A 22,059-nucleotide genomic window follows, 5' to 3' on the forward strand; every position below is an offset into this window, starting at 1 on the left:
ATGTGTTCACGTATCATAATATAAAGTGGCTGTTCTGTAAAGCTGTTTTGGATTTAGGGTGCCAGTTGAGCCCCGGTGCTCACACTGGAGACGCCGTGAGCCGGCGTGGGCCGGCGGGAGGCTCGGTGCCGTGTCCTCGCTCCAGGACGGGACGTCAGCCCAGCCCTGGCCCTGCCGGCACGGCATGGTGGGCACAGCACGGTGGGCACGGCACTGCCGAGGGGGAACACGCCAAGAACACAGCGGTTCAGGGACACGCCGAGAACGCGGCGGTTCCAGGACACGCTGAGAACGTGGCGGTTCTGGGACACGCCAAGAACGTGGCGGTTCTGGGACACGCCAAGAACGTGGCAGTTCTGGGACACGCAAGAACACAGCAGTTCTGGGACATGCGAGAACACAGCGGTTCTGGGACATGGCCCCAGGGAAATTTATTTACAGTTTCCACATTATAGGCCGGACAACACCCCCGAGGCTTTTCTGCTCCTGATGCGAGGTACTCTACATCTTAAACGCTGTAGATTCCATGTCTCTCCTTGGAAGCTTCGGCGGAGGGATTTTGGGTAAGATCTGTCTCGCGTACGGCGCTCCGTGAAGCCCGGCTTCCCGAAGAGCCAGCTCCACACGCAGTCTGGGGTCAGAAACGATCTGTTCACATAAACCACAGCAATGAGAAGCAGAAACAAAACAATACTGTCCTTATACACACAGTGTATCTTACTGGTTATCTGTAGATGCATATATTTTAAAAAATTTAAAAGACAGTCAGCAAATTAGGGCCGTAACACAAAGTCTTCAAAAGCAGAGAAACTCTACAGTGAACAACCCTTATATCACTACACATATCTTCGTGTTATCCTTTTCAATATTAATGATCACACAGTATTTAATGATGAGCCCTGGTTGTCATTCCTCAGCAACACTCGAAGGGTGGGTGAGGAGCAGGGAGACTGTGAGCCTGGCTGCCCCGGCCGAGCCGCGGGCTCCACCGGCGCTGCCATCGACGCGGCTGCCACCAGCACCTGCTCCGGCGCCACGCCGGAGCGCTCCGGCCCGTTCCACGGCACCCGGGTGCTTCCAACGCACCCACCGTTCTTCTCACGGTGTTGCCTTGTGACTACATGGCAGCGCCACTTCCATTTACATGACAACAATCAGTGCCAGGGAAATTTCTTCTAAAACTTGTCGAAAGGATATTTGACAAAACTGTTAAGCCTCTTTCCAAGGCTTCTTCCATGGGCTGCAGCGGGGGAGCACTGGAGGTGCAGGAGTCCCGTTGTCTCCAGTTCCAGCAGCCCCGGAACGTGACCCAGAGCCAGAGCCACTGCAGTGGGACGAGCGCCCCAGGCGTGGCAGGAATGGCCCGCGGCAGCACCGCGGCTGCTGGGAGCCAGAACACGAGCCATAGTCTGATCATTCAGGTACCAGTCCCAAATACGCATTTTCTCGGAGCATTTTTAAGCGAAGGCTTTTCAGAACCTCATACGTAGGTCAGATTTGGCTAAATTCTAATAGCCAAATAAAATGTACGTCTCTTGTACCACATCTCTCCTTTACTGAACTGAGAAGCTTTAAAATGTCTTAAAATGGGAAGTGCTGGCCAAGCTTAGTTATACATACCATTACATTTCGGATTATTCATTGCTAAAAGAAAGCTTTTGTGCCATAGAATTATATCATGGCACTTCTCTTTCTCTAAACGTAACTTTCAAATTCCAGGATGGGAATAATGTCAAATGACTGAGCAGATGGGGACAGTAAGGGAATCAAAAAGTCCTCCCCTATGCTGTTGAATTCCATTTGCAAGTGAGCTAGCACTGTCCTCAGCAATCCCAGGGACCTGAAACTGGAGTGCAGGCCAGTTCCCTGCTTCGTTTACACTGGTTGCTTCTCCTTCAGCCCTTGCACATCACATCCCAAATGATCTTCAATCCAGCAGTGGTGTAAAGACAGTCAAGATGCTAACTTTCACACTGAGCCTACTTACCTCAGATACTTAGTACAACGCAAACTGGAGCAATGGAAAGGAAGAAAAGGAGGAAGGGCTCTCTGAACAGGTGTGTAACAACGTGAAAGGGAGAGTTCTGCACAGGCGCAGCGAGCGCAGGAGGACGCGCTCCGCACAGCGCAGGGGAGGCGCTGCTCGGGGAGCCCGGGACGCCTGCTCGGCTGCAGGGACCCCGCGTCCCCTCCCGTGTCCCCTCCCGTGTCCCCTCCGGCGCCCGCGCTGTGTCTGAGAGATTACCCCGCCTATGACTCCTAATGTTTTTATTTTTACACACATTATATTCTATGTTCTACTGTTAATATTGCTGTTTAGTATATATTTTTAACATTATTGTCATATATTGCTATTAAAATATATGTGCATACAATAAACTATACGTCATGATTACAATTACCTGCTGTTCACTGTATGTGTGCAACTTAAACAGCGGCTTTTGAAGATAAAACTCTTCCTCAGCTCCGATGCCCATCCGAGCTCTAGAGGCCACCGTGTCAGCCACTGCCCTGGCTGGATCCAGCTTTGCAACAACGGCGACCTGAAGCACAGGGCATGGAAATAACAGTTACTCTATGTCACCTAACAACTACTCCATCTATGCAGACCTAAGGTGAGAAAAGTTATTAGCAATAAGCTGTCCTTTGAGAACATCACCATTTACCTGGTTTAAAAATGTCTAAAGCTGTCTAAAGCCACGTTGTACCTAGAACGTGACTGCAGCGCGGCCGGTCCCGGCGCAGCCAGGCACCGCGGCTCCGGGGAGGCGCCGCACGGGCTCAGCGCCAGCGACCAGAACCAGCGCGCTCCTGACTCAGCAGCGCCCACAGCTCCCGAGGTACAAACTGCCTCTTCTTCAAGGCGTTCAGATCAGTAGTTCACAATTTGAGAGTCATGGCCAACAACATTGAGTGATTCGCCACTAACCACATAATTCCTTGGGTGTTTTCTTAAGCCCCTCGGTTTTAACCGTCTGATCAGTATCTAGATTGTCCCAGACACTACTGTGAAAGAATCAATCTTTCTCCATTGCTTGTTTCCTCTGTGTTAATATTTTCAGACACCGGCTAACACTACTTTGGTAAATACAGGAAGACGCACGAGCAAAATAACCCAAGTCAGGACACCACCTGAATAGTTAAAACCAGAAAAAAGATCTAAAATTGTGTATGATAATATTTTTTTCCATCTCTTCAATAAAGTATCATCTTTGTATTTACAGGCTGTCAAAATATACAGACTGGATGACTTTACTAAAGATCCTTTTTGTTTTTCCACAAACAAGCAAGGGGCATGTTTTATGAAGCAATATTTCCTCAGTGTGAAACACAAACGATAAATGTTAGTTAGCAAAATGCAATGAAGCGCGGCCTCTGCCACCCTGGTCACGGGCCGCTCTAGAAGCTTCTTCTGCTTTGGAATGAGAGTTGGGTGGGTCAGAAAAGATCAACAGATCAAGACGCTCTTGTTAAACCCAGCACAAAAGATAACGCAATTCAACCAGTAACTCAGAAAAGATGGAACAGAGTTATTATTAAAAAAACAATGACAACCTAAAATAACACTGTTAATACTGCAAAATATTTAATTGAAGCACGTTATTAAAAACAAAGCATTATTGACTGGAAACGAGCCTGAGTTGAGCAGTTGAAGAAGGAGTGAAATAAGAGCCCGGTGAGGTCTGTTCCCTCCCGTGGCGCTCAGCTCTCCCGCAGAAGGTGCCTCGGACATTTGGCCCCGTCACGGTTGTGTTTGTCCCCAGCTGCCGAAGGGTGAGCACCACGAGGCCACCAACGGGCCGCGAGGGACCACGGGCCAGGTCACGGGGCGCGAATCCTGACCCACGGGCCGTGCCGAGGTGAGCTCAGGGCCGCCTCAAACACCATGCCCTGGACACGGGCAGTCCCGCAGGAGCTGCTGCACCAGTGCTGTTTAAACTACCCCAAACCAGCAGGATTGTGGAGCGCCTTTGCTCCCTCCCTTGCTTTGCTTTAGCTGCACCTTTAGGCTGCAGCTCCTGGGCTGTAAAGAATGTGAACTCCAGATTTTCGCTTTTAGTCTTTGGAGAAAGAAACAAGGAGATAAGATACAAAAATATAAACAAAGGTAAAATTACTCCTTCAGAAGTCAGCACTAGGAAAAAAATCCCCCTACATGTATTATGACAAACATTAACAAGCATTTTCTGGGATGTCCTTCTGAAATAACATGCAAAAGTTTCACGGAGAGTTAAATGTCTCTCTGAGGAAAAGTTGTCCAAGGTCTGTACGTTTTCAGAATTTAAAAAGAATTTCAATTACTCATAAATCTCGGCTAAGACTCCAGGCAGACTTAGGATTATTGAAAAAAAGAGAAAGGAAGTCACATCCAACCCAGAAAAAACAGTATCTATCTGCTTTCAGATATCACCAGCTTGTACGGTGCAATTTAACATCATGATGTTACTGTTGTCGGAGTTATAAAGCACAGAAGATTTATAACGCAACAGAATTACTGTTAAAGTTGGACTAAAAGCGCATTTTAACTTGCTCATTTATTTGCCTTTGCTAGGTTGTTCTTCCTATGGTTCACACAAACGCCAGGGCGTCTGTGTCGCGACTGCGTGTGAACGCGCGCAGGCGGTGCCAGCCCCACCTGCCGTGCAGCCCCACCTGCAGCGCCAGCCCCACCTGCAGTGCAGCCCCACCTGCAGCCCCAGCCCCACCTGCAGCGCCAGCCCCACCTGCAGTGCAGCCCCACCTGCCGTGCCAGCCCCACCTGCAGTCCCAGCCCCACCTGCCATCCTAGCCCCACCTGCAGCGCCAGCCCCACCTGCAGCGCCAGCCCCACCTGCAGCCCCAGCCCCACCTGCAGCGCCAGCCCCACCTGCAGCGCCAGCCCCACCTGCAGCGCCAGCCCCACCTGCAGCCCCAGCCCCACCTGCAGCGCCAGCCCCACCTGCAGTCCCAGCCCCACCTGCAGTCCCAGCCCCACCTGCAGCCCCAGCCCCACCTGCAGCGCCAGCCCCACCTGCAGTGCAGCCCCACCTGCAGCCCCAGCCCCACCTGCAGCCCCAGCCCCACCTGCAGTGCAGCCCCACCTGCAGCCCCAGCCCCACCTGCAGCCCCAGCCCCACCTGCAGCGCCAGCCCCACCTGCAGCGCCAGCCCCACCTACTGCGCCAGCCCCACCTACTGCGCCAGCCCCACCTGCCGTGCCAGCCCCACCTGCAGCCCCAGCCCCACCTGCCGTGCCAGCCCCACCTGCCGTGCCAGCCCCACCTGCAGTCCCAGCCCCACCTGCAGTGCCAGCCCCACCTGCAGCCCCAGCCCCACCTGCAGCCCCAGCCCCACCTGCAGTGCCAGCCCCACCTGCCGCGCCAGCCCCACCTGCGGTCCCAGCCCCACCTGCAGCGCCAGCCCCACCTGCAGCCCCAGCCCCACCTGCAGCCCCAGCCCCACCTGCAGCCCCAGCCCCACCTGCGGTCCCAGCCCCACCTGCGGCGCCAGCCCCACCTGCAGTCCCAGCCCAACCTGCCGTGCCAGCCCCACCTGCAGTGCAGCCCCACCTGCAGTCCCAGCCCCACCTGCAGCGCCAGCCCCACCTGCAGCCCCAGCCCCACCTGCCGCGCCAGCCCCACCTGCGGTCCCAGCCCCACCTGCGGCGCCAGCCCCACCTGCAGTCCCAGCCCAACCTGCAGTGCCAGCCCCACCTGCAGTGCAGCCCCACCTGCAGTCCCAGCCCCACCTGCAGCGCCAGCCCCACCTGCAGCCCCAGCCCCACCTGCTGTGCCAGCCCCACCTGCAGCGCCAGCCCCACCTGCGGTGCCAGCCCCACCTGCAGCCCCAGCCCCACCTGCAGCCCCAGCCCCACCTGCAGTCCCAGCCCAACCTGCAGTGCCAGCCCCACCTGCAGCCCCAGCCCCACCTGCAGTGCCAGCCCCACCTGCAGCCCCAGCCCCACCTGCAGCCCCAGCCCCACCTGCCGTCCCAGCCCCACCTGCCGTCCCAGCCCCACCTGCCGTCCCAGCCCCACCTGCAGTCCCAGCCCCACCTGCCGTCCCAGCCCCACCTGCCGTCCCAGCCCCACCTGCAGTCCCAGCCCCACCTGCCGTCCCAGCCCAACCTGCAGTCCCAGCCCCACCTGCCGTCCCAGCCCCACCTGCCGTCCCAGCCCCACCTGCAGTCCCAGCCCAACCTGCCGTCCCAGCCCCACCTGCCATCCCAGCCCCACCTGCAGCGCCAGCCCCACCTGCCGTCCCAGCCCCACCTGCCGTGCAGTCCCACCTGCAGCCCCAGCCCCACCTGCCGTCCCAGCCCCACCTGCCGTGCAGTCCCACCTGCCTCCGGCGCGCCGGGCGGCACCGCGCGCTCTCCTCCTCCGCGCGGGCTCCTCGCAGGGCCAGCTCCCTCTTCTGCAGCAGCCGCTTCTCCAGCAGCGCCCGTCTGAACCCGACCCTGCGAACCAGCACACACACAAACGGGAACAACATCGGTCAGGCGTGACTTCACACTTCTGTTATGTCAGTCTGAAACTAGGCTGATGGCTTCTGTATCTACCTAATAATAATATGGTGGTTCATCAAAACACCTGAAAAACGCCAAAAATGCTTTTTCATTTCAATGTGTTACTTTTGTTAGCTTTTTGACTTGGAGTTTTTGGGAAAGTGGGGTTCGGGGACTTGCATTTGTTACTTGTTTGGGGATTTTCTTCTTTGGTTGTTGTTGTTTTTTTAAACAACTTGGCCAACCTTTCAGATTTCATTTCCAGCACACAGACGTTCTCTAGCATGCTTTATATAGCCCTGTTACTCTTTTTTCCCCCGCTTTCTTTGCCAAGAGGAGGCACAGACATCTCTGACATCTGTTCCCTGACATCCGTGTATGGCAGGAGAGCTCTTTCCTATAACCCTTTTCCATTATAAGAAACATCACTCCCAAGCTTCTTACTGGAAAAGGCAAGAAAACTTTTCAAAAGGAAAACCCAGGAGGTTAGCACAAATCACCCTGGAACCTGCCCTACAGCGTTATTTTGGCTGGTCAGCCTGCCACCGTGGGATTTACAGCCCCGACCGCGCCACCACGGCCGCGCTCGCGACCCCCCGGAGCCCGGCTCCGGAACCCGCGGCGGCCTCTGCCGAGCCGCTCCCAGCCCTCGCCCAGGGCTGCCCCGGCCGTGCTTTGCATTCAGACGATCGGCCTTCTTTTGCCCTTCGCATTTCAACTTGCCTTTAGAGGGACGGGAAGGAAGAGCTGCTTCAATTACAATGAAACGTGTAGTTTTCTTTTCTTACTTTCAAAATTGTAGTAAGCTCAAAGGAGTATATAACTTGCACTACAAACTGCAAAATCAGAATTAAACACGCAGTTATGCTGGCAGCTGGAAAACCCCCTGCATCAACAATGCAATAACAAGTATCTGGGCAAACAAACGTGTGCCAAGAGCGGAACGAAGTGCCCGGGGCCGTCCCGAGGCGCCCGCAGGTCCCAGCGCAGCCGGCAGATGGATGCTACAGCGCTGAGCTCCAGGAGACAGCACGGCCGGCTTCTTGTGGGACGGAAAATAAAAAGGAGATGTTCATATTTGTATGAAAAATCACAAGAAAAACACCCTATTGCAAACCTTTCACTCTGCTTGAGCTGACTGCTATGATATCTGTTCTAAAATACCCCAGTGTTACCAACCATGAAACTCAGTACCCTGAAAACTTCTGTAAATGACCAAGAAGGAAAATGGAGGGGCACTCACACAGCCCTGAGCTCAGATGCTTTGTCTCCGCTGCGGAAGTTTCCCTGTACATCGGAAAGCAAAGTATTGGCAATGGGAACCTTTCTGGCATTTCCAGCCCCAGTGTGAGCAGATGTGATTGTAACCAGTGTGACCGTGGGCAGCCGGCACAGCGAGGACGCAGCACCTCCAGCAGCAGCTGGTGTGACCGTCACCGGTGTGACCGTGGGCACAGCGAGGACGCGGCACCTCCAGCAGCAGCTGGTGTGACTGTCACCGGTGTGACCGTGGGCACAGCGAGGACACGGCACCTCCAGCAGCAGCTGGTGTGACTGTCACCGGTGTGACCGTGGGCAGCCGGCACCTCCAGCAGCAGCTGGTGTGACTGTCACCGGTGTGACCGTGGGCACAGCGAGCACGCGGCACCTCCAGCAGCGGGTGTGACTGTCACCGGTGTGACCGTGGGCAGCCGGCACCTCCAGCAGCAGCTGGTGTGACCGTCACCGGTGTGACCGTGGGCACAGTGAGGACGCGGCACCTCCAGCAGCAGCTGGTGTGACCGTCACCGGTGTGACCGTGGGCACAGCGAGCACGCGGCACCTCCAGCAGCAGCTGGTGCTCCTGAGAAGGCGGCTCCTGTTTGCGTGACCTGTCCCAAGATGTCATGTTGCCCGTCTGGAGAGGCCGAGGCCAGGATTAGCAAGGCTGAGGTTCCGCTGTCTGAGGGCAGCAGCAGAGCTGTGGGATCTGCACTGGGGCAGGGAGAGAACTTGTAAATACACACCCAGCCGTACATTGTGTTCCCAACTTGGAACATTCTTCCAATATTTTTATACTTGGCTTTAAATGTTTACTTGAGCGTTGGTTTCACAGTGTCCTCATCCAAATCGTTAGTTCTCTTTCACCCTCTTATACTTAGCACTATGTTAGCTACTTCACAAATTTTATAGGAAAGCTTTAAATTGTCTTAATACTCGATTTTGGCTTTAAGTACCACGGTGAGTAACAATTTTACTAAATCACCAGCTGAAAAAATAAGCTTAGCTGCTTAGTTTCAGTAAAGCTACTTTTTTGAGGTATTGTGGGTATACACTTATGTAATTTTTGACAAGCATAATTTCATTAAAACTCTGCTTGCAGACACCATCTCATAAACATTCAATAGGAAATAATGAATTACTATGGTTATTATGAAAGCTTTAGCAAAACTTTAAAAAGCTGGGTTACTATATAGGGGTTTTTTCCCTATATCACAACTTATCCTGTTCTCTGCTGTCAGTCGCCCGGCTCAGATGTCTGCTTGTGCTCCCAGCTGTGCAGCTCCCAGCTGCAGCGCTGCGCACAACGTCACCGCGCAGGCGGCGGGTGAATCCTGTGCAGCTCCCAGCTGCAGCGCTGCGCACAACGTCACCGCGCAGGCGGCGGGTGAATCCTGTGCAGCTCCCAGCTGCAGCGCTGCGCACAACGTCACCGCGCAGGCGGCGGGTGAATCCTGTGCAGCTCCCAGCTGCAGCGCTGCGCACAACGTCACCGCGCAGGCGGCGGGTGAATCCTGTGCAGCTCCCAGCTGCAGCGCTGCGCACAACGTCACCGCGCAGGCGGCGGGTGAATCCTGTGCAGCTCCCAGCTGCAGCGCTGCGCACAACGTCACAGCGCAGGTGGCGGGTGGACCCTGGCGCTCCCCTGCCCGGCGGCCGCACCCTCTGCCCCTCACAGGTAGGGAGGAAAACACTTGCACAATTCCCTGCCAGTTTAATTCTTACCCTGCTACATTAAGGCATTAATGTGTTGCTTGGGAGAGGTGGGGGAAATAATATTTTAGAATATTTTATGTATATTCAATCCAGTGCGTACCTACAAGACCTGATGGAGACCCTGACTGCAACTCACTGCATGGATAAGAAAAGGGTGGGGCGGTGCGGCGGTGGGGCGGTACGGTGGTGCGGTGGTGGGGCGGTGGGGCGGTGCGGCGGTGGGGCGGTGGGGCGGTGCGGCGGTGGGGCGGTGCGGGGCGAGGGCTCCGGGCTCTGCGCTCACCGTGCCCGCGGCTCCTCAGCGCAGCCAGGACAGGCTGCACGCTGCCCTAAGCCAGACGTGTCGCACCACCCTACCTCATAACAGCAACAGCTCTGCCCTTCTGTGGTTAACATTTCTAAAGCTTTGAAGATGAAAAGCGTTAAGTAATTTCAAAGAATTATTAATCTCCACAAACAGTAAGCATTTTTCTTTAAACCGTGTTATTTTGTACAGTATGCCAATTCTGGGAAGCATAATGCTGAGCTTTTACCGACTTTTGATTCATAATAGCCTGAAGGTGTGATTATTTCCTTCATGTGCTCCTCAATGAACTGTGCCATCTCCTCACCTTTCATTCTGCAGCGTTCATTAGCACCAGCAAAGAGCAAAGCCCAGCTGTGTGGCATAGTGCCCGACACAGGTTTAAATAAAACCACTTTTCCTGATCACTAATGCTGAAAACTCAGTAATTCAAGTATGTGTTCCTTTCGCTATGTGCTAAAATCATTGCAGGTATGTGTAAGGAACGGTACAAATAGATTTGTAGCATAAGGATGCAGACATTTAAGTTGAGCTGTCAGCAAGGTATCGGAACACAATCCCATTTGAAGTAGTGTTCCCACAGAATGCTTAAGACCACGTTTAATATTCTAATGCCAGCGGTACTTTAACCCTATCTTAATTACATTTCTGGTCCATGCAATTTGGTGGCTCCCTCCATGTAAAAAAAGTAATCTTGTGATATGAGAGCAGTTAGAACCAGACCCCATACAGGGTTTCTATGCTCCTCTGTGACAGAGAATTTCCCTATGAAATCAAGTATTTCTTCACCAGGTCCTTAGAGGGCATGTTTGGCAACAAAGGCTTGGCAAGGATTCAGATGTGACAGGTTGAACTCCTAAATTACGTCCAACAGGCGAACAGCATCTACAACTACACACACAGTTTAAGACCCTCTTAAAGAATTGTAATTATCTCTGAGGCTGTTAAGTGCTTAATGTGCTCCTCTCACTTGCCTCTCAAACAAAACAAACGTAGTTATAAATAATTTTGCAAAGTGGAAACGTAGAAGGTCTTATTATCAAGCTACAATTGAAAAAAACACAAAGGGAGCTGGTTTTAATGTGTGCACTCTATCATGATTACAGCAGGTGAGCACTTACAGAGGTCTAAAACTTCAATGGATATGAATGAATTCAAACTAAACTAAAAATGACACCCAGGATCCGAGCATGGTGCAACTGCGGTGTATGGACTGGGGTAACCGTGAAACAGAAGTTAAAAACATACTTATCTCAATTGATTCTAATTTAGAAAGTCGATTATAAGAAGTTCCTACTGATACTATAGGTATTAACGTTTGATTTCTTTTACCGTTCTCTGTCTCTAACTGCTTGTTCAGCCATCAGTTTTCTGAACTCCTCCAGACGCTGTAGACCTTTCTCTTTCTGTTCTTGCCACCTGCGCTGTTTCTCAGCCCAGTACATTTTCACCTGGAGTTTGAACAAATACAGTAAACAAAAACCAAATCACTCACAAGCCAGGACAGTGAGAACAAATAAAGTAAGAAAAGTATTAAAGAAAATCCAGGTTTAATCTGTTTAGAATAAAATTTATATTCCAGAACGGTATGGGCTAACAAAAGGTTTGCAAGGAGAACAACAGAAAGAGTAAAATCAGACTGCAGGCACTACTGTGAATGCAGGTTCTGACTCCGCAGACTGAAGATCACCCTGTGACTCGCTCCTCGCTCTCCTGCGCCGCCACCAAAGCCTTCAGCCGCGCTGCTCCAGGCAGCCGGCGCTCCGGAGCGGGGGGCCGGGGCCGCCCAGCCGCCGATCCGCCGCCCCGGGAGCTCCCAGAGCCGAGTGAGAAACAAAGGGCAGAGCAGGAACGTGAGACCTGAGCAGGGAAGCCCATCTGGAAAGATGAGGGGCTTTGGGTGCAAAATGAGGAACGGAGGTTTAAGACAATATTGCTGAAGTGAAATTCCAAATTCTTCATTTAAAAAAATCCTACAGGACTGTGTTCCTAAACCCAGGACAGTTCTTCAAAGACAAGCTGTGGAATTTGCAGCAAACTTGTAATTCCCACCTTGCCATGACATCTGTTACAAATCATAGAACCATTCAGGTTGGACAAGACCTTTAAGGTCATCAAGTCCAATTGTTAACGTTGCACTTGCCAAGTCCACCACTGCCCCCTGTCCTGAGAACCTCCTGTCCGTCTGTGCAGCCCTCCAGGGATGGTGACTCCAGCACTGCCCTGGGCAGCCTGTTCCAATGCCCCACAGCCCTTTGGGGAAGAAATTGTTCCTAAATCCAACCTCAACCTCCCCTGGCGCAACTTGAGGCCGTTTCCTCTGCTCCTGGCGCTTGTTCCTGGGGAGCAGAGCCCGACCCCCCTGGCTCCAAGCTCCTTTCAGGCAGTTCAGAGATCAGAAGGTCTCCCCTCAGCTCCTGTTCTCCAGCTGAACCCCCAGGTCCCTCAGCCGCTCCATCACACTTGTGCTCCAGCCCCTCACCAGCTCCGTTCCCTTCTCTCCACTCGCTCCAGCACCTCAAGGCCTTTCTTGGCGTGAGGTGCCAAAACTGCCCCAGGATTGGTGGTTTGTCCTCCCCAGGTCCCAGCACAGGGACGGTCACTGCCCTGGGCCTGCTGGCCACCCTAGTGCTGGGACCAGCCAGGATGCTGTGGCCTCTTGGCCCCTGGGCACCCGCTGGCTCGCACAGATGGCTCTCACCAACACCTTCAGGCTGCCTTAAGGAGAAAACCACTGCCGCCCTTTTAAAGGATCTCAGGTGTAATATACTCAGATGAAACATCTGCCTCCTGATCTCCAACAGCTGCAGCTCCACCCGTGCACAGGCAGAGAACTGTTCCATATAGACGTTACACACAGGCCAGAGAAAAGCGTAAAGTTTGCACAGCTAAAGCATTCACGCGTAAAAGGAACGCTGGTGGTGGATTGGTGGCACAGCCCCACTGAGCCCCTTCCCGTCCCCTGCCCTGGGAGCACAGTGTGAGTTCAGAATAACAAGCGGAACAAGCTGCAGCAGACAGAAAAGCAGCAGTGAAGTTTCTCATAACACAAGCAGCAAACACGTATGTGACACAGCTTGATTTTCTGAAAGCATTACATTCACTATACCAGATCTGTGATTTTCTATTAAGTTGAAGTTTAGGCTTACGCCTCAAAGCCATTTCCCAGGCAGTCACCAGTTCAGTCCTTAGAATGATCTAACCTAGACTTCCAATCCCCTGAAACCGTTAATGTCCCCACTGTGCTGCAGGGCTGACGGGGTCCCCGCGCTGCCCCGGGGTCCCTGTGCTGCCCCGGGGTCCCTGTGCTGCCCCGGGGTCCCTGTGCTGCCCCGGGGTCCCTGTGCTGCCCCGGGGTCCCTGTGCTGTCCCGGGGTCCCTGTGCTGCCCCGGGGTCCCTGTGCTGTCCCGGGGTCCCTGTGCCGGCCCGGGCTCCCCGTGCCGCCCCGTGCCGCGCTGGCTGGTAGGCGGCTCACCGCGGGCTGGTTTGCTGCATTGCAGCACGCTGAAGTGCAGCGCTGGAGCCTGCAGCGGCCGTGCCACGCTGCTGAACTGCAGAAGTCTGCGAGCAGCAGAAACCCAGCAGTGCCTCTGCACAGACGTTTGTGACAGGGAGACAGTGACATACGCTTACTTGTGTACGCCTTTTTCTTTTGACAAATGTAATGGAGTACCATAGCTGGTGTGTAAGAGCAGGCAGCTTTAAGGCTAAAAGGGCCAGCAGCAAGGCTCAACTAACCATTCGCTCATCTCTATACTAATACTTAATACTTTACGAGAATATAAGGTAGTGAGATCAGTTAGGGATTTTAAAGGCAACTGCACACATGAACATATGTAAAAATGTATAAAAGGTTCCCATACTTTCTCTCTCTCCTGAGCTCTGCGAGTCATCTCCTGCTCTTTCCGAAGCCTCTCCTCCTCGTCCTGCTTCTCTCTCCTCCCGGCAGCTCCAGCAGCCTCGAGCCTCGCGGCCTCCTCCTGCTGCGCCTTCCACTGCAGAACCTGCGCACGGGTGAGGAGACGGAGCTGCAGCAGCGTGTCCGCGGAGCTCCTGCCCACCCCACGCAATCCATTACAAACCGTGATTTGTAATCCTATCAGCAATACATAATCACTGAGCAAGCACCACCTTTCCGCATGTTAATGTGCAATTCACACCTGACTGGCATAATATGCAATAAAATCTTATATGGAAAAGATTTTAGGCAAAATTGCCAAAAACATTTCAGTAACATCAGATCATAAATTCCTCTTCAGCACTCAAACTTTCAATACGTGTAAAATCCGTTAATGAACCTATGAACTAACCGAGGCCAGCGCTGCCAGCCCAGAGTCCGCTCGCATCCTTCAACTTGGGCACGTCTGTAACTGCACGTCACTCCCAGCCAGGGCCCGTGGAACTCAGCGGGCTCCGGCGACAGACGCTTCACCTTCTGGCAGCTTTTGAGCGGTGCAGTTAGCCAAGGGTCCCTGTCACCAGCCTGAGGGCAGCAGCTCTGGCCAAGGGTCCCTGTCACCAGTCTGGGGACAGCAGCTCTGGCCAAGGGTCCCTGTCACCAGCCCGGGGACAGCAGCTCTGGCCAAGGGTCCCTGTCACCAGCCCGGGGACAGCAGCTCTGGCCAAGGGTCCCTGTCACCAGCCCGGGGACAGCAGCTTTGGCCAGGGTGGGCAGATACGGGGCAGGGCCCAGCCCCACGGCTCCTCTTGCCACCGGGCCGGCATCATTCCCAACATAACGTGGTTGGGACAGCACAGATCACTGAGCCCAACGCGCCGAAATCCATGCCTGACGTATTGCCAGCCCGCGGTGCTGGTTGACACGACGGCGAGCCCCGCAGCGGGTGCGGCAGTGGGTCATGCTCATGGCTCGTGGCCAGCGCGGACCCCGCCGCACGCGCCGCTGTCCGGAGCAGTGGGACGCCCGGCCGCTTCACGCTGCTCCCAACAGGATTAACCGTGTCCCTCCTTTGTTGGCCTGCCAGCTCTTTTTGCAATGGATTCGTCAAGCACTAACAGAACTCTGTACTTCTCAAAGGAACAAGCATTGCAGCCATTTTTCATCTGTTTTTCTATGCTACAGTAAGTGCTTTAATACCAAGATACTAGAATACTTTTTTTCCCACCTCTAGCGCATTTCACTGTGCACACAACCTCCAATTCTGCTGCTCTGTGCTTGGGAAAGACTTTGGCTCAGGAAGCCAGTGCTGCCCGGGTCCGAGCTCCCGGTGAGCGGCATCTCCAGTGACGCCGTGTCTGCCCCACTTCTTGCTTAAACAGCAATTCTGTTCTGTTCCTTGCAAAGTGTCCCACCAGAGTGAACACTGCTGTGAGTTTTCATGAAGTACAGGCAAATTAATAACATGAAGACAACAGAAAATCTTACAGTGGTTGTAAAATCAAAGTCTCTGTTAAAATATTTGCGGATAACTTGTTAGAGATACTCTGCCTGCAAGGAATGCCACGTTGACACAGACAAGCCAGCAGCTACTTTGCCTCCCGCAACCTGAGTTAATCTTCAAAAGTTCAATGCAGTTTGTTAGCACAGACAAGCACAAGCACTAACTGGTGTGTTTTCATGTTTTAATGAAAACTAACGAGTTTTGAGGTTCTTCAAGCAACTTCCATTTATGCTGCTATTCTCTCAGAACACACACAACTTTTCCCAGCTCCAACTCTATCTCCAAAGTTAAGAATTACGATTTAGCTGAGCATTAAACTCTTTTTAACCTATTTTCTTCCATTTTGTAACTAATTCTCAGTGAACTAATTCTCATAACTGTGTTGCACTTGCTGAAATGTCCTTTCTAGAAAAAAAGGCAGCTAGAAAACAGCCATAATTGCTAATTCGATGTTTTAGAGGAGGAGAGCAGAGGCCCAAGCCAAAACTTACCCTTGCAAGCAGGGAAACAGGCAGCCGGGAGAAAAAGGCACGAGATCCCAAACCCCAAGCTCTCCGCTTCCCGCCCTCCCCGCCTCCCCCGGACAGCGCTGCCACTGGGGTGCAAACCGGGTGGGTTTGTCTGTGCCAGCCAGGATTCATGGCACCGAACCAACGTCAGAAACTGCAGTGGAACCGTTTGCGGTGGTTTACAAACACGGCGACTGCAGCTGGGCATGGACGCTTGACATATGCAAGAGGGATTAATTAGGACACGTACATGCAAATGGCACCTGTCCATTCGCATTCCAGTGATGCAAAGGCACACAGCATGGAAACGGCTGCTTTTCTTTTAGCTATTCTTACAAAATTATTTCAAGCTAGAGTTCAAACTTACACAGTATGGAAAGAAAAATGTAAAGTGTTACAGCAGCGCTCCTTCACACAGATGTTACTCTTCACAGATGATCTTTCCCCTCAGAATTTTGAAGGCGTTCCCTTAGCAGGATCACAATGAGGTAATAATAATAAATTGTAATGAGAGACGTGTTTGGTAGAGCTGCTTTAGCAGTGGTAAAGCTACCATTCCATTCCTAAAAAGAACGAAGCACCCACGGCCGCCAGCCCGAGCCCTGGAGGTGCCGGGCAGGTGTGCCGCCCCGTCCGAGCGGGACGGGCTGAGCGCCCGTGGGGCACCCAGCGCCCGCTGTCCCACCCGGCGCTGCGCTGGCCAGGAGTGACGTACCCACATCAACAGCCCTCCGGTGTGAGCCCTGTGACGTAAATAGCTCCGAGCATCCTCACTAAATCACGTCCTTTTTCACAAAGGAGAATTGAATGTGACTAGTCCCACCTGAATAGATGCATATGAAGCATTTACCTTTATTTCCTCAGAAGAAGTTATTAAAAGAAGTACTGGGCAATAATTTTTGCTAAGTAGTAGGTTTCCCCTCTACAAATTTCATGCTTTTGGTCATCCCAAATACTTTAACGAAATCAAGCAGTTTCCAAATTTTCCTTTAATGACTGGATTAATCAAGACTGCCATATCACAGCATAACTACCTTGAGCCCTCTTAGCCAAGCTGTGGGAGCCCCACATTCAGTTCTTTATTCTGTAAAAAAGCAATATGAAGCCATGTTTATTGTTAAAACTGTTCCAGGCTGCAGGAACCAGAATCAGAGCAGCTGAGGCGGGAAGGGACCTCTCCAGACTATCTAGGTCCTAAGTGCGTTCACAAGTTGAAAACATCAGGCCAACAAGTGGATGCTGTAAGACTTCAAGTTTCAAAAAAAAGAATCAGGCATTTAGCTCTGATTTTGTGCACGGCAGAAATGCATTTTCTTGAGGAACACACAGCGCAAGGCTCAAGTGGTGCAGCTGGGTGCAGGAGGGCGGCAGGCGAGGGGTCTGAGCCGCTCTCCCGGAGAGCTGCCCGAGCAGCCCCGGCGCTGCGCGGAGCCGCGGGGGGTGAGGATCCGCCAGGCGGAGGGAGTAAGACGTGCGCAGACCTTACCTCAGGGCTTTCCTAGTTCTGGCGTCAGTAGCAAATTCAGCACTAGACAGAGCCTAAACAGCTTGCTTAGCCTGGCAAGAATGAAAAAGCAGAGGTTTGTGAGCCGGACCCTGCAGAGGGCAGCGGGCCGGGCCCGTCTCGAGCAGGGGAAGGGCAGACGGTCAGTCCCACGCCACACAAGGGTCATAACTCCAGCAAGTGGGCAAGAAATCCACAGCTGCTCAGCACCCTAAAGCAAGCGCCTTCCACGGGAAGTGTCCGCAGAAGAACGTGCCTCACTTCATAGAACAGCCAGCTATTAGTGCAACTCTGAGCCATCTGACTAAACAAACTCTCTCAACAGCCTGTCACTCTCTTCAGTAATGAGGAGCATGCCAGGGTAATGGGCTCGTGATTCAGCTTCAGTCTCCTCCAAGTCTCAGACCCTCTTGACCCTTTGCTGGTCTTCACTAGATCCTCATTTCCCAGTCAACCAGGGATCTTTTAGTTGGTTGCCTGCAGCCACAAGTTAGTGTGGAGAGTCCCCTGAACTGGTGTCAATACGAGCTGCAGTTAACTCGTCCTTAGGGGAGCTGCTGCTGGAGATGGTGTTGGGAGCAGAGCGGCCCCGCAGAGCCGGTCAGGACAACCACCGACTGCAGGACCGCAAACCACAGAGCGCTGAGCAGGTACAGACGCTGCTCTGGACTCGAATCATCTCAGCCTCCTTAATTCATTTGATTAGCAGTGGTTTGCATGCCAAATCTTACACAGCAAGTTCATGACAGGGCACAATCACTTTCCATAGCTATTTTCATGTAGCTCTTGTGTTACAGCCTTGTGAGTCAAGGAGGAATCAATACTGGGGCACAAGCTGGATTTCCAATGGCTTTCATGCAAACCAGAGAGCACAAATAAGCATCAAATAGATAACTTTGCTCAGCTGACAAAACATGAACCGCACAATCGTGTTCCTCAGACAAAACTGCTATGCCAGTAACTCCGTGCTGTCTCCACTGTTTGTGCAGTGCTGTCTGCACTGCCCTACATCACTGCACACACCTATCCACCCACCGCCTAGAATCTACTTTACATTTTTATCTCGTTAGTTTTTCCAAATACATGAGCCCATTGCCAATCAAGAAAACGGGCAATAAGAACGGCAGAGGGAAGGGAAGTTTCATTGTATTATACTTCCCACAATACCCATTCACTTGATCCTGGGAGCAGCATATGAAGTTAGTTTACATTATACCTGCCCTTCCCACGGTCATCCAATCCAGCCTTTTTATTAAGGCAAAAGAGGAGTCACTCCCTTTGAAAACAGATCCATTACTAGGGGAAAACACACAAGCAAACACACACACAACACCAAAACTAGTAAAAACCAGAAAAGCACTGTTTGCAAAATATTCATGAAACGCCATTCAGTAGGCTGGCATTGTGCCACATGAAGAGCTCAAGTCATATAGGACAGAATGTTCTTAACAGAGCTGAGCTAAAAAGTGTTTTACTATGTAAGAAATATAAAAAATCAGGAATTAAATGGCTGATTCAAATGTCCAAATGCTTCACTTTTCCAACCACGTTCAAGCATTGAAATGTCTCTACCAGAGGGCAGCTCTGGTCCCACAGCCCCCACGTGCCTGGGGCCAGGCGGCCCCACGGGGCACGTCCCACGGGTGGCGTCCCAGCGGCGGCGGGGACCGAAGGGACAGGTTCCCAACCAGCCCACTGGCCACACGGCCACAGGTTCAGCAACTTAATTCAGGGTAACAAGGGATACAGCCAGCTGCCTTGGACGCTGAGTTTCCAGCACTCTGCACTTTACACTTCTCAAGGAAACCCACTGTATCCATCACATTTTTCCTCCACAGGTAGTTTCGTGCAGATCTGAAGAACAACAACAAAAGCCCTGAACAGTGATTCTGATTCACTAAGGCAGTAATGTGGGACCACAGAATCCACACCAAAAATAGTGTGTTCTTGATTGCATTCTTTCATTCCCACGAGTGCAAATCAGAAGGGCAGAGATTACTGTGTCAATAGTAAATGTTCTGCTTAAATATCTAAGAAATACCAGCAGTTGAACTATTATTGAAAACAGACTGAAAACTGGAGCCCCTCTCGCCTGTTTCGCAAAGCATCCACATTCTAGCAGTGCATGTACTGCCAACGTGAAGCTTGAAAGTTCTTAATTACAACTGGCATTTCAACCACATTTCACAGTTCATGTATTATTAGAGGAGCTTTTGCCAAGTGGATTATTAAATTGCTGTGCTGAACAGAATGCACGCATACCTCTTTTCTGTTCATTATTTTAACATTGCACATTACAATAATGTAAAGTACACTACAAACTAATTAAAGTAATAAATTAGTTCTTTCTCTGCAATATCTGAATATTAACAATGTACTTAATGCCACAGATACAAGTCTTTTAATGACAAAACAATTGTTGAGATACTTTCGTTGGGAATTCCCATTGAACCGGCACATGTAAGGTTTGCTCTTTAAGCAGCACTGACACACGTTATAACCAGGTTACAAATGGCTGCCGGGGTGACACAGGGCTGGCATCGAGCTCCTCCCGGCTGGGCAGGGACACGGGCGAGGGGCCGGGGCGGGAGGGACACGGGACGGACACGGGGCGAGGGGCCGGGGCGGGAGGGACACGGGACGGACACGGGGCGAGGGGCCGGGGCGGCAGGGACACGGGGCGAGGGGCCGGGGCGGGAGGGACACGGGGCGAGGGGCCGGGGCGGGAGGGACACGGGGCGGGAGGGACACGGGCGAGGGGCCGGGGCGGGAGGGACACGGGACGGACACGGGGCGAAGGGCCGGGGCGGCAGGGACACGGGGCGAGGGGCCGGGGCGGGAGGGACACGGGGCGAGGGGCCGGGGCGGGAGGGACACGGGGCGAGGGGCCGGGGCGGGACGGACACGGGGCGGGAGGGACACGGGGCGAGGGGCCGGGGCGGGACGGACACGGGGCGAGGGGCCGGGGCGGGAGGGACACGGGGCGGGAGGGACACGGGGCGAGGGGCCGGGGCGGGACGGACACGGGGCGAGGGGCCGGGGCGGGAGGGACACGGGGCGAGGGGCCGGGGCGGGAGGGACACGGGGCGAGGGGCCGGGGCGGGACGGACACGGGGCGAGGGGCCGGGGCGGGACGGACACGGGGCGAGGGGCCGGGGCGGGAGGGACACGGGGCGGGAGGGACACGGGGCGAGGGGCCGGGGCGGGAGGGACACGGGGCGAGGGGCCGGGGCGGGACGGACACGGGGCGGGAGGGACACGGGGCGAGGGGCCGGGGCGGGACGGACACGGGGCGAGGGGCCGGGGCGGGAGGGACACGGGGCGAGGGGCCGGGGCGGGAGGGACACGGGGCGGGAGGGACACGGGGCGAGGGGCCGGGGCGGGACGGACACGGGGCGAGGGGCCGGGGCGGGAGGGACACGGGGCGAGGGGCCGGGGCGGGAGGGACACGGGGCGGGAGGGACACGGGGCGAGGGGCCGGGGCGGGAGGGACACGGGGCGAGGGGCCGGGGCGGGACGGACACGGGGCGGGACGGACACGGGGCGAGGGGCCGGGGCGGGACGGACACGGGGCGAGGGGCCGGGGCGGGACGGACACGGGGCGAGGGGCCGGGGCGGGAGGGACACGCAAGGAGTGAAACTGGAGCCTGGGGGAAAAACACACTGCAAACGGAAAGGACAGAAACGATCAGGAGGAACCGTATCAGAACAACTACACAGAGCTCCAGATCAGTTCTCATAGGCTACCCTGTGCTACACAGACAGAATAAGCTGCTAGAATTCCAGTTCTAAGCAAGAATTCCCAGTAACTGTGATAAGGTCAGCCGTGTTTCTCATAACTAAAGGGATGAAAAGAAAATCCTCTGATAGCCCTTCCGTGATTCTCTCTAGCTCACTTTTTCAGCCTTATACAATGACTCATTCCCAGTACACTTTCAAAACCTCCCAGAGCTTTGCTAATCTTTGAAATATTTGTGCACACCTTTCTCTGTTTTTATGATGGTTTGCAGGTTTGTTTCCTTCTTCCAGCTGTTCACAACTGGTTCACAACTGATTGGTTCACAACTGATTCTAGGAATGTCTGGGGAAAAACTCAGAGGATCTCTTGAAGAAGAACTTCACCAAAGATGCTGCATGGCGCAAGGAGGGCAGTGGGCTGGGAAGGACAGGCTGCGGCGTGCACCAGAGCACCAGAGCACCACTGCAGCGCTGCGGAGAGACCAGCGCTCCCCGGCGCCGCCCCACGCGACCCAGAGCAACGGAGCTGCACCATCAGCAAGCGCGGCTGGAGACGCTGACACGCGACTACGGCATGACTAGAGATTCAAATACTACTTGAAGGAATTCAATGTAATAGTAATGCTAATCATAAAACAAGCAATCACAGAACGCATGTACATACATTCGTCCCACAGTTCTCGCTGGCTGCTCTGCAAAGTGGTTGGGAAATGGCACCAAGTAATAGCCATGAATTGCTATTTCATGTTTCACAGTCAGGACAGCACAGACTACCCAAGATTAGTGTTGTATCATGCATGCCATCTGCCAAAAGCTGGTTTAAGAAGCAATAAAATACCTCTTGTGTGGCAAAGTTCCACGTTAGGCTGCTGAAGGTACCCAAGAAAACACAGAACATTTCAGCAGCTTTTTGGCTTGACCAGCTAGAGCCTAAATCATCACTCAGAACCACGAACGACACTGTGGAAAGGAGAGTGCCAAACTGTGTGGGAACCCGCTCCCTTTCCACGGGATTATCAGCGGAGTCCGCAGGTCACCTCGGGTCACCTCGGGTCACCGCAGCTGCCGGCACCGCGCTCGTGAATGCGGCACAAAGAGGACGCTTGGAATCAGAGTCCACAAGCTGAGCAAGACGCCCCC

At 53.6% G+C, this 22,059-nt stretch overlaps 1 protein-coding gene across 1 annotated transcript in view; it reads right to left on the minus strand.

Moving 5' to 3' along the window:
- Positions 1-425: 425 nt before the first annotated feature.
- The window catches only part of CCDC148 (coiled-coil domain containing 148), a gene marked incomplete at its 5' end in the record, with an annotated part of 57,952 nt that continues 36,318 nt past the window's right edge, over positions 426-22,059 (minus strand). Inside the window, 5 exons of the mRNA XM_082055998.1 lie at positions 426-648; positions 2,403-2,543; positions 6,320-6,437; positions 11,098-11,216; positions 13,630-13,770. Of these exons, the coding sequence (XP_081912124.1) occupies positions 502-648; positions 2,403-2,543; positions 6,320-6,437; positions 11,098-11,216; positions 13,630-13,770 (666 nt within the window). The 3' untranslated portion in view covers positions 426-501. The remainder of the gene's footprint in view (positions 649-2,402; positions 2,544-6,319; positions 6,438-11,097; positions 11,217-13,629; positions 13,771-22,059) is intronic.

This window comes from Streptopelia decaocto (assembly GCF_964273445.1).
Source record: "Streptopelia decaocto genome assembly, chromosome: 6".
Taxonomy (NCBI): Eukaryota; Metazoa; Chordata; class Aves; order Columbiformes; family Columbidae; genus Streptopelia; species Streptopelia decaocto.